General features: G+C 38.2%; 1 protein-coding gene across 4 annotated transcripts in view; it reads left to right on the top strand.

Moving 5' to 3' along the window:
• Positions 1–14,781, top strand: part of tpp1 (tripeptidyl peptidase I) — a 58,097-nt gene that overhangs the window by 28,046 nt on the left and 15,270 nt on the right. For all 4 annotated transcript variants that reach the window (XM_069916364.1, XM_069916363.1, XM_069916365.1 and 1 more), the window contains exons 7-12: positions 1,786–1,984; positions 5,598–5,786; positions 7,104–7,176; positions 8,643–8,763; positions 11,159–11,317; positions 11,698–11,835. In XM_069916364.1, the coding sequence (XP_069772465.1) occupies positions 1,786–1,984; positions 5,598–5,786; positions 7,104–7,176; positions 8,643–8,763; positions 11,159–11,317; positions 11,698–11,835 (879 nt within the window). The remainder of the gene's footprint in view (positions 1–1,785; positions 1,985–5,597; positions 5,787–7,103; positions 7,177–8,642; positions 8,764–11,158; positions 11,318–11,697; positions 11,836–14,781) is intronic.

Here is a 14,781-nt window from a genome sequence, read left to right as displayed (position 1 = left end):
AACATGTCATCTTCAAAGAGACATGAGTGACAATATTCTGAATTATTATCTTATTAATCCAATAAACCAAACTTTGTAGATGCAGCTTTTAGCTTTAATTTGTTGATAAAATGGATAAACATTTTGCATAACTTCGCAATGAGATTTTTCATAAGGATGAATGAACAAAGCGTAATATATAATATATAACGATATTCAACTTTAAACAGATGTAAGAAAAAATAGACAAAATTAAAACAAAAGACGAATTAAGATGAATTCAAAGAAAAGCATCTCGAGTTTACATCCCCTTCATAATTCTTCGAAGATTGAGATGCACGCTCTTGGTCCGCTCAGATATTATGACATATGATGTCATAGTCACTATGGTAACACTACAAACAATGCTTTTTCTTAAAGAGATAGGCACAAAATTAACTACAGATCAAAAGCAAAAGGTTTTAACCTTGACACCAATGTCTTGTACAACCTCACCGCAACATCCCAACGCCTGCACTCATTGTTTTGATTTATGAGGGCCAAGATGCCAAAAGCTTTCTTTACAACCCTGTCTACCTGTGACACCACTTTCAGGGAGTTGTGTACAGTATTTGTATTCCCAGATCCCTTTGTTCCTCCGCACTCCTCAGTGCCCTACCATTTATTGTGTATGTCCTACCTTGGTTTGTCCTTCCAAAAGCCAACACCTCACATTTCTCTACATTAAATTCCATCTGCCATTTTCTGTCCCAATTTTTTCAATTTGGTCCAGATCCCTCTGCAAGCTTTGAAAGCCTTCCTCTCTGTCGCCAATGCCTTCAATCTTAGTGTCATCAGCAAACTTGCTGATCCAATTTACCACATTATCATCCAGATCATTGATATAGTCAACAAACAACAATCAATCCCTGAGGCACACCACTAGTCACAGGCCTCCAGTCTGAGAAGCAATAATCCACTACCACTCTCTGTCTTCTCCCACTCAGCCAATTTTAAATCCAATTTACAACTTCTGCATGGATAATTAGTGTCTGAACCTTCTGAACTAACCTCCCATGTGGGATTTTGTCAAAGGCCTTACTGAAGTCCATGTAGACAAAAACATCCACAGCCTTTACTTCATCTACTTTTTTGGTAACTTCCTCAAAAAACTTTATAAAAGATTGGTTAAACACAACCTACCATGCACAAAACCATGCTGACTATCTTGGCTGTCAAAATACTTGAATATCTGATCTCTCAGAATACCCTCCAATAATTTACCTACTACTGATGTCCGGCTCACTGGCCTGTAATTTATTGGGTTACTTTTAGAGTCTTTTTTTAAACAACGAAACCACGCGAGCTACTCTCCAATCCTCCGGCACCACATCCGTGGCTACGGACATTTTAAATATTTCTGCCAGGATGCCTGAAATTTCTACACCAGTCTCCCTCAAGGACCGAGGGAATATCATTGCAATGGGTATTTTTTTCCTCCGCTACCAAGTTCACATATTTGCTTGTTTGGACCTGGTGCACTTTATTTATTGTGAATTTGATGGTGAAATGTAAATGTAATTTTAGTCATACAGCAGGCCCACAGGCCCATGCCACCCAAGTTCACCCAATTGACCAACCACCCCATACATTTTGAAGGGTGGGAGGAAACCCACACAGACATGGGGAGAATGTACAAAGTCCTTACAGTCAGTGCCATATTTGAATCCTGGTCACTTCCGCTGTCTTTAAGGAGCTTGTACATTTGACTAGACCTGTTGAATATTTCTGCTGTTTGATTGGATTTTCACTATTTTATCCTTACAGTTTCTGGAGCAATACTTTCACCAACTGGACCTTGCAGCGTTCATGCGATTATTTGGTGGCAGCTTTGTCCACCGCACTAAAATAGATAATATTGTCGGACACCAAGGATGTATAATGGCCGGTTTGGAAGCCAGTCTGGATGTGGAGTATATCATGAGTTCTGGTGCAAACATATCTACCTGGGTCTTCAGTAATGGAGGTAGATTTTCATTGAATTTCAGTTGTGACAATCTAATCAGACCAAAGTGTGGTTTTCCTGAAGTACGTACTTATAAGGACTCACTGTTTATTCAAATATCTCTCAAGTGCAGTTTGAGATTCATTGAAAGCAAAACATTCAGAGATACTGAGACATAAGCAGGCTTCTTAGCCTCGTCTGTGACATTAGCTAGTAGTTAGTCATACAGCTTTAATCAATTAAAGTTAACTTTTATCTACCATGTAATTAGCGGGTGAGATCTGAATGTAATTGAATGGAAATAATTATTTTACAACAATCTGAATCTGGTAGTGATTTTCCAAAGAGCATATTTTAGTGCTGCAAATCTTCTTGGTCTTAGATCCTTGCTATTATAGTATGAATTGATTTGCCTAGATAGCAGGCAAAACAAGGTTTTCACTGTATCAAGGTACATATGACAATAAACAACCCAATTATAGACATTTTTTAAATAAAATTTTCAAGATAATGAAAGCTACCACAAATTTCTGGAAATTGTAATTCCTGACAAATTCTACGATTATGTCACGTACACTCTCATGACTCTCTCTTCACTGAAGTGCTCGACTGCCTACTTTCAGTTCACCTCAGTGAAGAGGAAGTTTCTGTGGTGATGCTCAGCGATCTTTTGTGGAGTGGCCCACCACAGAGGCGCACTTGGAAACAACAATTTTATGCTGCCTTAATGTAGATTCTGAAATTGTTGCAATTTCCAGGATCCTGTACGTCTTTCCCCAATGTACATGGATTAGTCTGGTTTTCTTTCTTTTTTGGATGCATCCCACTGTGAAAATGTCATGAATATGATTTGCATGCAGAGGTTAAAGGCTCCAACTGAGATACAGTGATTTAGCCTTTTCTCTCTTCTGCAAAGAGGAAGTCCCTCTGATTGCACATCAGCTGAGTTTTAATGGGAAGTAATCGACAGTATTTTCATTTGAAAACTGCAGCTGAGCATAATTATCACCCCATGACCTGAACCACAAATTGAACAGCTTCTAGGACCACATGATAAATGATTGAATCACACACACATGACAAGTAGTCATTCTCCTCACATTTGCAGGTTTTAAAATTTCGTGTCCAAAAATAGATTATGGGGATCCAGTTCAATTGTTTACATCTCCCTTGCACTCTTTTTGATCACCTTGAAGATAGTTTGTTAACCAATGCTGTACATTATCCACAAGTCATCTATTCTTGGCGATACTTTGTTTACCTTAAATTTTTTCTAACTTAATCTAAACAATTTAAATTTTAAATTGTATTCACAGCACAATAGAAGCCAATTCTGGCCATTTGAGCTCTCCAATTATACCAAAATTAACCTACAACACCCTACGCTTTGGATGGTGAGGGAAGCCGGAGCGCCTGGAGAAAATCGACACAGATGTGGAGAGAACATACAAAATCCTTACAGACAGTGCAGGATTTGAATCCCGGTCTCTGGAGCTGAAATTGCATTGCATTAACTATGCCACCCACCCCTAATTGATATGCTTCACAAGTTTTCAGATTATCTGAATGATTCCATTCTACACAGTAATACATAGAAATCTGCAGCACATTACAGGCCCTTTGCCCCACAGTGTTGTGCCGGGTTAATAACCTAGTCTAACAACTGCCTAGAATTTCCCCACTGCATACCCTGTTTTCATCAGGATATTCTCATTCTGATTACCATAATCCAGCTCTCTCTCACCCCCATCCTCCCTCAGGACTTTTCTCTTTCAATCTTTTTATTGAGTTTTATAGAACAACACATTGTGTAGAGAACACATGGTTACCAAATATGAAGAATATAAGTACATTTCCAAAAATAAAACAGTTATGATATGCCCCTTTCCCCGTACAATGTTGTTAGAATGACAAAAAGGAAACCAAGAATGCTAATCCCCTACCACAAAAACCTGGGATGTTTTGGCATAAAATTAAAGGTAGAATAGCTCTGCTGAATCTATAAAACATCACTAACTGAAGGAAAAACCATACACATAAAGAAATACATCCAATGATCAAGACAAACAGATTTAATGAGCAAAAAAATAATCAATAAAAGGACTCCTTATTTTATGGTGTTAGTATAGAATGTGGAACATTCATGAATCCAGAAATGTATCTATTTCCAGGGGGGGTAGGGAGGGAAATCATCAATTTGGTCTTCACTGCCTTTTGTAGTAAAAAATTTCACAGGTTCACCATCATGCGATTGAGGGTATTTCTCCTCATTTCGGAGCTGAATATCGAAACATTAAGGCGATGACCCCTCATTCTCGGCTCCCAGTATCCTCACGGTATAGACCTCTCGGTATTTTGTGGGATGAATACTTCTGTTCTTCTAACACAGATTGTCAACACAATCTCTTTTCGTCTCACTCCCAAATTCCAGGATTCAGTCTGGTGATCATTTGTTCCACTCCTTCTGTGGCAAGTACATCCTTTCTTGGGGAAGGTGACTAAACTTCACACGATGCACCGCATCCTGTATAATTATAGTATGATATTCTGCATTCGGAGATTGAACACCTGGATCCCTTTTGTACATTAATGTCTCCAAAGCTCTCACCATTTAAACAATGCACTTTGTTTATTTTCAGCAAAGTGTTATCCACATAATATGGAATCAGTTGTATATTTGCCCTTTTACTCATCTGCTCCAAATGCCTTTTTTTAAGTTTTTTTATTTTTCACTCTATGAACTATATCAATCAAAAAACATACAAACATTTCCCTCTTAAATATACACAGTGGCATTTTCTCTCCTTTTTTATCCCCCTACCTTCCCTCCCTCCTTCCCACCCCCCTCCAAACCCATTAAACGTTCAACCTATACAATACAATAAAACCATTATGTCATCACACATTCTTCTCAATTTATCATTTTAGGGGGTGGTGGTCCAAGGCAAGCCCTCTCCTTTGTGTTCTATGTACGGTTCCCAAATTTGTTCAAATCACTTGACTTTATTTTTTAAATTATATGTTATTTTTTCCAAAGGAATACATTTATTCATTTCCATGTACCATTGCTGTACTCTCAGGCTCTCTTCTGATTTCCAAGTTGACATGATACATTTTTTTGCTACAGCTAAGGCTATCATAATAAATCTTTTTTGCGCTTCATCCAGTTTGAGGCCTAATTCTTTACTTCTTATATTATTTAGAAGAAAAATCTCTGGATTTTTTGGTATGTTGTTTTTTGTGATTTTATTTAATACCTGATTTAGATCTTCCCAAAACTTTTCCACTTTCTCACATGCCCAAATTGTATGTACTGTTGTTCCTGTTTCCTTCTTAAAGCAAAAACCTCTATCTGATAATGTTGGATCCCATTTATTTAACTTTTGGGGTGCTCCAAATGCTTTGAAGCCTCCTTGCACCTTCCTCATAATTCTCAGTCCCACCCTGTCTTGTATGGTTGGGCAATGTAGAAATATATTTACGTCATTCCTCCAAATCATTGATATGTATTATGGGAGGTTGGTGGGTGAGGGGTGGCTGTGAATGAAAAAAGGTGTGAGAAGCTGGGGCCTACACACGACTGTCTGTAATATCCCAAGCTAATATTCAATGCCTGATGATTTATACTGTACAGGAAGGCATGAGTCCCAGGAACCCTTTCTGGACTGGATTACTTTATTGAGTAATATGTCATCTATTCCATGGGTCCACACCATCAGCTATGGAGACGATGAAGATAGCCTGTCTGTGGCATACTTGAAGAGAATCAACAATGAGTTTATGAAGGCTGGTGTCCGTGGTCTCTCCATACTCTTTGCTTCTGGTAAATATTTTGATCAGAATTTGATGACCAATTGCAGCCATTCTCAACTTTTTTGGGCTATGGCCCCTTTAGGACTCTACTCAAAATTTAAGGGCCCCTTTCCCTGTGAAGTTTTGATTTCTTCCATACTTCTCTCAACTACTTTTTTTAAAATTGTTATGTGAGGTGCAAAGAAAACCAGGCTTTTACTTGAATGTGCTGTGGTCCTGTGGGCTTGGGGGCGGGGGGGGCGTTGAGTCGTGGTGGTGGGGTAGGCATAGGGCCCCCATTAAAAATGGCTGATCTACTGGATCTGAGAGTCACAGCTTCAATGAACACGGCAACCACAGTAGCTTTTGTGAATTGTAATGTGTTTGTATCATTGTATTTGCATGGGAGGACATTTCAAACATTCAATTTAGATTGTTTAGGAATAATTTTGAGATTTAAATAACAAAAATAGTGGATTTTTACTTTCATTTCACCACAACCTAACATATCATCAAATGGTCTATTCTGTGCTGAAGCAGGTTGTCAACAAAAATACAATACTGCAGATGCTGAAATTCACCGTCCGTAAAGAGCATCTTCCTTCTTTTCACACACTTCTTTCATTCAGAGTATCTTAAGATTTGTTTTGTGTTAAATCTCAGTGACCTGAAAATTAACTTTTTCAAACAAGTTTCTTAATTTTTTGTGTAAGATTCATGTAAAGATCTCACAAATAACGCTTAATCAACTTACTTTGCATTCATTACCAGTGTACTGACCAAAGGATTTCTTTTTGGAAAACTGAGGAGAGAGAGCAAATACCTGAAGTATTGATTATCAGATTTTTTGTAACCTGTTATTATATTAAAAATAAAGCAACCCCAAAAGTCCATTGGTAGAAATTAAATTGTAGGTATTTTGCTACCATTATGTATTGCAGATTGGTGCTCATTTTATATTTATAGAAAAATTGAAGTGTGTTTTAGAAAACAAATTTCAGGGCTTTTATTTTCTAAACCTTCACTCTGATGTTGTTTCAATAAAGGGTTGATTGTGATGGTGGGGTGGGTTATCTATGTCCAAATGGTTCAGGGCATTCTGCTCCTATCCTTTCTCCTGGGCAGGGACAGGAGAGGAGTTTATTCCAGAAGCCAAGTGGGACTATTGCTTCCTGATGGTGTTGTCGAACCAAGCATGCCCAGATTTAAATCCTACCTGTCAATGGAACTGTTGAACATTGAGATGGGAGATAACTGCTCAGATTGTTCTTTTAAGTTTTTTTAACAGGTGAGAGTCAGTTAAACAATTTCATCTATCACTTTAACACTTGCTTTCTGTGTGCAATAGGTGATGCTGGTGCAGGCTGCAGAGAAATTAGAAAAGGTGTAAATACCTTCAGGCCAAGTTTTCCTGCATCAAGGTAATGACTGAAATACTGACTTTTAATCAGTATTTGGTAACCATTTGCTTTCCATGATCAAATATTTAATTATGCTAGCTAATGTACTTTTTCATTGTTTCTATTTATCGAATTAAAAGTGAATCTGCTAAAACCACCTGCATTTATATAACATCACAGTCCATTCTTGCTCAGGAACTCATTTGCAATCTGGATAAAGCAGAATTTTTGAGATTCTGCTAACCTAATTCATATATTTGTTGCAAGACAAGTTTTGAAGTTATAAAATGTTGGATTACTATTAGTGATAACTTGGAGATAGCAGCAAGTCACTTCAGAGCTTTAAAGGATTGGGATCCACATTGATGTCCGCCAGTTCTAGTGTTTTGTGGTGACAAGGTGATCCACATTGATGTCCGCCAGTTCTAGTGTTTTGTGGTGATTGGGATCCACATTGATGTCCGCCAGTTCTAGTGTTTTGTGGTGACAAGGTGAGAAATCTCAGATAGTTATGATTTTCATAACATCAGAGGGAATTAAGATTAGAAAAGATCCCATCCTTCACCATAACTCATAAATTTTGCCTCTGAAGATTGGCAGAGACCTGATAGAAGGAACTAACGTGTACTGTGCTGTATTCAGGAGTCTAGAAAAACATCAGCCTGTGTCTCAAATCACTCTGAAGTGAATGGGAAAACAAAATGACTCAACATGGTTAGTGAGAGCCCAAAAACAAACCTTAACGAAGGGCCAAAAACATTTATTGCACCCTTTACTTTCTATAGACACTGCTTGGCCTGCTGAGTTTCTCCAGCACTTTTGTGTATTGCACTACAACCCCAGCATCTGCAAACTTTGCAGAGTAACTGCAACTGGTTTGTGTCCAGGTTAAAATTAGGCTGCAACGAACTGGCTTCTCCATTGCAGTTCACTTTCTTGAATACAAATCATTTGGCTTCCACACAAAGGATGATGATAGGCTAGACTTACTGGGGATTCTTGCCATCCCACAGAGGATTAATATGTGCACATTAATTGCCTAATGGTTCAGTTGCTCAGTAATTGTTTACCTGTTCTACCCCTCCAGTTTTCATAACATTTGCTGTAATAGACAGGGACCCCCTACTTCACATTAAGTTTAGCCATCAGTAGTTTTGAACAAAAGTGATGAGAAGGCACGCATGAAAATGAAAATCTGGGAGCTCTCTTTTTGTCAAAGGGATATGTGAGAAGCCCACTTTGGATATTCACATGTTTTTTTTTCAGATATCTGTAATTCGAATATAGCCCCTGTGATGTTTTATGCAAATGTATGTAAATTTCAAAATTTCCAGAAATTGTGTCCAGTACACGACACTTAAGACATTAATTATTACAAAAGAAATGAATAAAATTGTAATTTTGGAACAAGTGTCAATTGGTATTGGAATGAACAGAACCATTGAATATGATGCTCTGGCGTAATTGAATGTATAACTTTCTTTCAGTCCCTATGTTACCACTGTGGGAGGAACCTCTTTCAAGAATCCATTTCAAATTACTTCTGAGGTCACAGACTCCATCAGTGGTGGTGGATTCAGTAATGTGTTCAAAATGCCTAACTATCAGTTAAGTAAACCAGCCAGTCTTTTTAAAACAAAAAACGTCTTCTAAATCAGTTGTTTGCTTACAACAATGTGGATAAAGGTTTCACCTGAGATAGAATAAGTTGACCATGTTTCAATAAGATAGATGTCTTATACACCTCATTTTCACGTCATGATATGAGAATAAAGTTTGCCAGATTACTAATGTACATTAAATCAGAATATTCTTACTATTACTTTATTTAGTTCTAATCTGTAAAATTTTCTATTTGATGAAGTGCAGTTGAACCTAAAGAATGGACTTGTTAAAATGGTTTGACTTTAGTAATGTTGAAATGATAGAATCGTTTGAAAAGCATTATCTCCTGATACTCAAGTTTTTGGATAGAAAATATTGCTAAATTGAGGGGAGGAGGAAAGAGTGAATGTAGAAGGAAGAATAATGCTCCAAAATTGTTGACTAGAAATTGGATCAGGCAGCTTTAAAACATGAATGAGTCATTCCTACTATTATTCTTGCTCCAGTTCAGCAAATGGCAAGAAAGAAATGTGAAAAAAACAGTGCATGGGGATTTAGAAGACAATATTTCCCTTTTGGTACAGTACACTTGTGTTTCAGTTTATAAGTTTTTATAAGGTGGCATGTCAGAATCAGAATTTATTGTCATGAACAAGTCATGAAATTCAATGTTTTGCAGTAGCATAGAGCAAACATTCATATTATAACCATCTCACAACATTACTATATAAAAATAATAGGACACGAAGAATTATTGAGCAATCTGATGGCAGTGGAAAGAACCCATCCTTGTGCCATTGAGTGCTCGTCTTTAGACTCCTGTACCTTTTCCCTGATGGTAGCAGCGAAGAGGGCATGGCCTGGGTGTTGGGGGTCTTTGAGGATGGAAGCTGCTTTTTTAAGACACAACCTCATGCAGATGTCCTCAATGGACTGAAGTCTGGTGCCTGTGACGTCGCAGGCCAAGTTAACAACCCTCTGAAGTTTTTTCTTGTCCTAAGACTTGGCACCTCCATAACAGGCAGTGATGCAACCAGCCAAAATGCTCTCCACGGTACACCTGTAAAAGTTTACAAGTCTTCAGTGACCTACTGAATCTCCTCAAACACCTCACAAAGTATAGCCACAGTCGAGCCTTCTTTGTGATTGCATCAACATGGAGGCTCCAGGACAGATCCTCAGAGGTGTTGAAGTTCTTGACCCTCTCCACTTCTGAGCCCTCAATGAGGACTAGGTCATGTTCCCCTGACTTCCTTCTGAAGTTCATATTCATCTCCTTGCTGACAGTGAGCGCAAGGCTGTTGACGTTACACCTCCTGTACCCTTCCTCATTGCCATTTGTGATTCTACCGACAAGGTGAAAAATATCCAAGACATTTAGTGCCTTAGCCTTCCTGTAAACCAGACATGGTCAAACTCCTGGGTCAACTGCGGCATGCTTCCCATTTTTAAGTGGCCCAGTATGAATTTTAAAAACAAAATGGGACATGTCCCATTAGAACATAAGACAATATATACATTGCACTTCTTAGTTTCAACACTAGATGTCACTGCCATTTTGAATAACTACTAGGCTGACCATTGAAATGTTACTCAGCAATGAAAACATTTACCTCAATTGATTAAACATGGAGGGACCAAAAAGATGGAAAATAGCAAAAAGTGCTGAAGTCAAGTGTGTTTGTTTGATTTGCAAGGAATGTTAACTTTAATAACCTGTCTACATGATCATTAAGGTGGACACTTGGGCCATGAACTGTATTCACCGAGAGTTGTGGAGGAATGTTGGGGATTGCCTTGTCCCTTTCTTGATCTTTCCATTTTGCACTGCTTTTTGAATGAGAGTTTTATTGTATTTATTTAAAGAGCAGCAGATACCGAAACATCTGCAGTAATATGTGAGCACATCAATAAACCACAGTAACGTCAATAGTTAAACTGTTCAGTAGTGTTGAATAGTTATTTTCTGGTCTAAGAATGTTGTTTTTCTTGCAGTGTAACTGGTTGAAAACTGTTGGGCTTAATATTGTTCGGCCTGTGACTCCTTACATTTTTCTGTATGTGGCCCACTACCAAAAGCGTTTGGCCGCCCCTGCTGTATACACTCTTTTCGCTCTTTTAAAATCTGAATGTGCATATTATTGGACCCTATTTGAAAGTGTACACTCAGAAGTAAAAGGGGCAATCCTGATAATTTGTGCATGCTTTTGGTCAAAGGAATAATGAGGCAAACATAGATCGAAATATGACAGCATTAGTTTTAAATTTAAAAATATGAAATGAAGGCAAAGATCTGGGCATATATGTCCTTTTTATAAGATAATGGGTGAAGAAATAAAGTTTTCTCTTGATTTGATATGGTTATGGTGATCGTCTAATTTCTACTTTAATTTTACAGGCTGCTGCTGTGAAGTCCTATCTCAAAAGGATGAAATCACTTCCTCCAGGCTCGTACTACAATGCGGCTGGCCGTGCCTACCCTGATGTAGCAGCACTGTCTGATAACTATTGGGTGGTGGCCAATCTAATCCCCATTCCTTGGGTTTCTGGAACATCAGTGAGTGGAATCCATTTACACAGTTCTTAAACCTCTTTAAGAGAAAAATCACAAGTCCAGTCCTGTTCAGCACTTTTGTTTAAACAGGACATGGCCAGTTCTCATCAATGCCAACATGTTGAATCATCAATGATGTAGAATGGTGGTTCTAAACTCACATACCATCCATAGGTGCTCTGTGGTTAGTAAGGGATCACTTAAGGTGGGAGGTGAGTGGAAAAAGTTGAGAATGACTGATGTAGAACATTTGTGTGTTAGTACAGTATCTTCATTCTCATGCTCTGCAAGCTGACTGCAATCATAAAAGTATTGGAAGCCCAAATAATTGTGATTTATGTTATCCACTTTATTACAATGTATGGTTTTACTTTTCTTGACAGGCCTCAACACCAGTCTTTGGTGGGATCCTGTCACTCATTAATGATCGCAGGTTCCAAAAAGGCCTTCCAGCTCTTGGTTTCGTCAACCCCTTGCTTTACAAAATACAGAAGAATGGCACATCTGGAGCGTTCTTTGATGTGAGTTAAACAGGACTATTGAGTCAAAAGTGATGCAGTTTTTCATTGATTGATTTTGTTAGTTTTCGGTTTTTGATGAATTTCTAATCTGTCAGATGTTTCTTGTTGCTGAATCAGTGTTAAGTACAGAATAAGCTCCAGATCAAGTACTGACATGGCAGATTTGGCAACTCTGCACCTTAACCCATGCTTTTAGTTATTATACAGGCCTTTTGTATAACCCAGTTCAGTTTTGCTCAACCTTGACAAAGGGCTCAGGCCCGAAATGTTGGTTATATATTTTTGCTTCCTATGGATGCTGAGTTTCTCCAGCGCTTTCGTGTGTTACACTGGAAAATGCGTAGTTTTATGCTGTAATTGCCCAACTATTGATGTCATGTGGTGTTAGCAAAGCAAACGTCACTGTCCGTGTCTATTCATTAAACTGGCCTAGTACTGTGATAATCTGGATTTCCTCTTGAGGTGATCAATATTGAATAATATGCCTGAAAAGCAACTTCTCTGTCTCAGGCTGCTGATTGCACAGGAGGTGGCAGCATCTGAATTGGTTGTGAAATAGCTTTGGCAAAGGTAGAGAGGGAGATTTAACCCTGCATTGAATTAGTCATAGATTTTTTGGGAATTAGACTAAAGGTACATTAATAGATCCTTTTGTAATTTTCAGATGGTCAGATGCAGGAATAAAAAAATAATAATTTGAGGCATTCCATGAATAAAATAACAGTTGCAGGGAACTCAAAGGAGGGGAGCAACCAGTATCCAAGATTGAAGTTAAATGAATAAAATGGGCAGCCGACTTAAACCTGTTTCATTCCCTCTGGTTACATTAAAATGGAATGCCATGTTTTCTGCTGTTAGCACTGCTCCACAGATAGGGTCAGCGTGGAAACCATTTTGCCCCAAGGTTGTCCTATTTGCTTGTGTAGGGTCCATATATCTCTAAACCTTTCCTATCCCTGTACCTGTCACTGGGTACATGGTGGATAGTGCTGGGAGAATGCATGTCATCACTTAAATAATCCAGAAAGGTGGTGGTAATCGGCAGTGTAGGACCAGTATTAACTGCTTTCTTATTATGAGTCGTCAAATCCTTCTCTTAGGGCCTTAGTTAAGGAACTCCAGCTCATTTGGAAACTTTAAACTTTATCATCAGTAACCCTACTAACGGCTGAAAATGTTTTTCCAGTAACCATTATTTTCATGCCCATCACTTCACATCCTGGCTCAGGTGGTGGCCAGCAATGTAAATGGGTCCTTTGTCAAATATTGTCCACTTCTCTTTCAAAACCACCACTTTATTAAAAAAGAATGCTGGAAACATTCATCAGATCAGACAGCATTTGTGGTAGGGTCTTCAACCATCTCTTGGCATTTTCTGTTTTATTTCAGATTTCCAGCATTTGCAATATTTTAAACTATGAAATTATAAAACACAAAAGTCTGCAAACAGAGTGATTGAAGTAAAAGCCCAATGCTGCAGAAACTCAGCAGGTCAAACAGCAAAGATAAGAACATAAGAAATCGGGACAGAGTACCCCATCTCACCTGTTGAGTCTGCTCTGCCATTCAGTGAGATCAAAGCTGTTCTGATAGGCTCATTTCCATCTACCTGCCTTTTCCCATTTCCCTTAATTCCTTTACTATGTAAAAATCTATCCAACTTTGGCTTAAATATATTTACTGAGGTAGCCTCCACTGCTTCAAGGGGAGATTCACCACCCTCTGGGAAAAGCAGTTTCTCCTCATCTCTGTCCCCTAGTTCTGGTCTCCCTCACCAATGGAAACAACTTACCTACCTCTATCTTATCTATGCCTTTCAGAATTTTATGTGTTTCTATAAGATCCCCTCTCATCTAAATATAAATATATAGATACATAACCAACGTTTCGGGCTTGAGCCCTTCATTAACTTTCAGCTCCTACCTACATTCCACATCCCTTTTCCCTCTAAAATCTTTTGCTGTGCCATATTCCTTGCCAAACCTGGAATGAAAACCTTTAATCAGGTTTGCATTCTTGCAACATAACATAATGGTCTTAAGACCGTGTTAAATATTGGAACAGATCACTTTAACCACAGTCGTGACTAAGCTTTTTGAAACATTCATCATAGAAAATCAAAGTATTTTTTCCCCATTAAAAGCAAGATGGAATAGATTTAAGAGAGAAAGGGGATTTGTGGGACAAGTTTTTCTTTAGATAAAATTGTGGCTATCTTGAATGCACAGCCAAAGGTGGTGGAATCCAATACAATATGTGTAAGAGGCATTGAGAGATATGGCCCTAAGGCTGACAATTGGGATTAGTGTAAATGGGCAAAAAGGTCAGCAGGAACATGAGGGGCCCGAGGGCCCATTTCTGTGCTGGACGACTCTATGACAATGATTAATAGAGACATTTGAGCGAGCGTTAAAAGCCACATAGTGTTTGACTAAAATTGAGTCCCATGGAATAAGATCAGGGACAAGGATTAAGAAAATGACGGAGACAGAAATTATTTTTGCAGGCTAGACAATGACAGTGTTAATACCACTGATTTTTAAAATGAATATATTAATGACCTTGATATAGGTGTAAAGTTAAAATGAGAAAGTGTCTTTCACTGCAAAAGTAAGTTTTGCAGGAATAATGAGGAATGACAAGGTACAGGAGACATGGGAAAGTGGTCAGTGTATCTGAGCAAATCGTCTGAAAGAGGTAGTTCAGGAACAATTGCTCCCCCTCCACCATCAGACTCTTCAACAACAAACTCAATCAGAGACTCATTTAAGGAGTCTTGTTTACTTTATTGATTTTCTGTATTGCAGTCAATTTGTTATCTATTTACATGGTGTACAGTTTATTAATTGCTTGTAATGCTGAGTGTACTTGTAACAATATATCTTAAATCTGACCCTTTAAATTATTTATAATAAAATCCAGAACAATTTTATAAATTGTTCTATA

Source organism: Narcine bancroftii, chromosome 2 (genome assembly GCF_036971445.1).
Source record: "Narcine bancroftii isolate sNarBan1 chromosome 2, sNarBan1.hap1, whole genome shotgun sequence".
Lineage (NCBI taxonomy): Eukaryota > Metazoa > Chordata > Chondrichthyes > Torpediniformes > Narcinidae > Narcine > Narcine bancroftii.
Note: the sequence above shows the minus strand (reverse complement) of the source record. Positions and strands in the feature narration are given on the sequence as shown.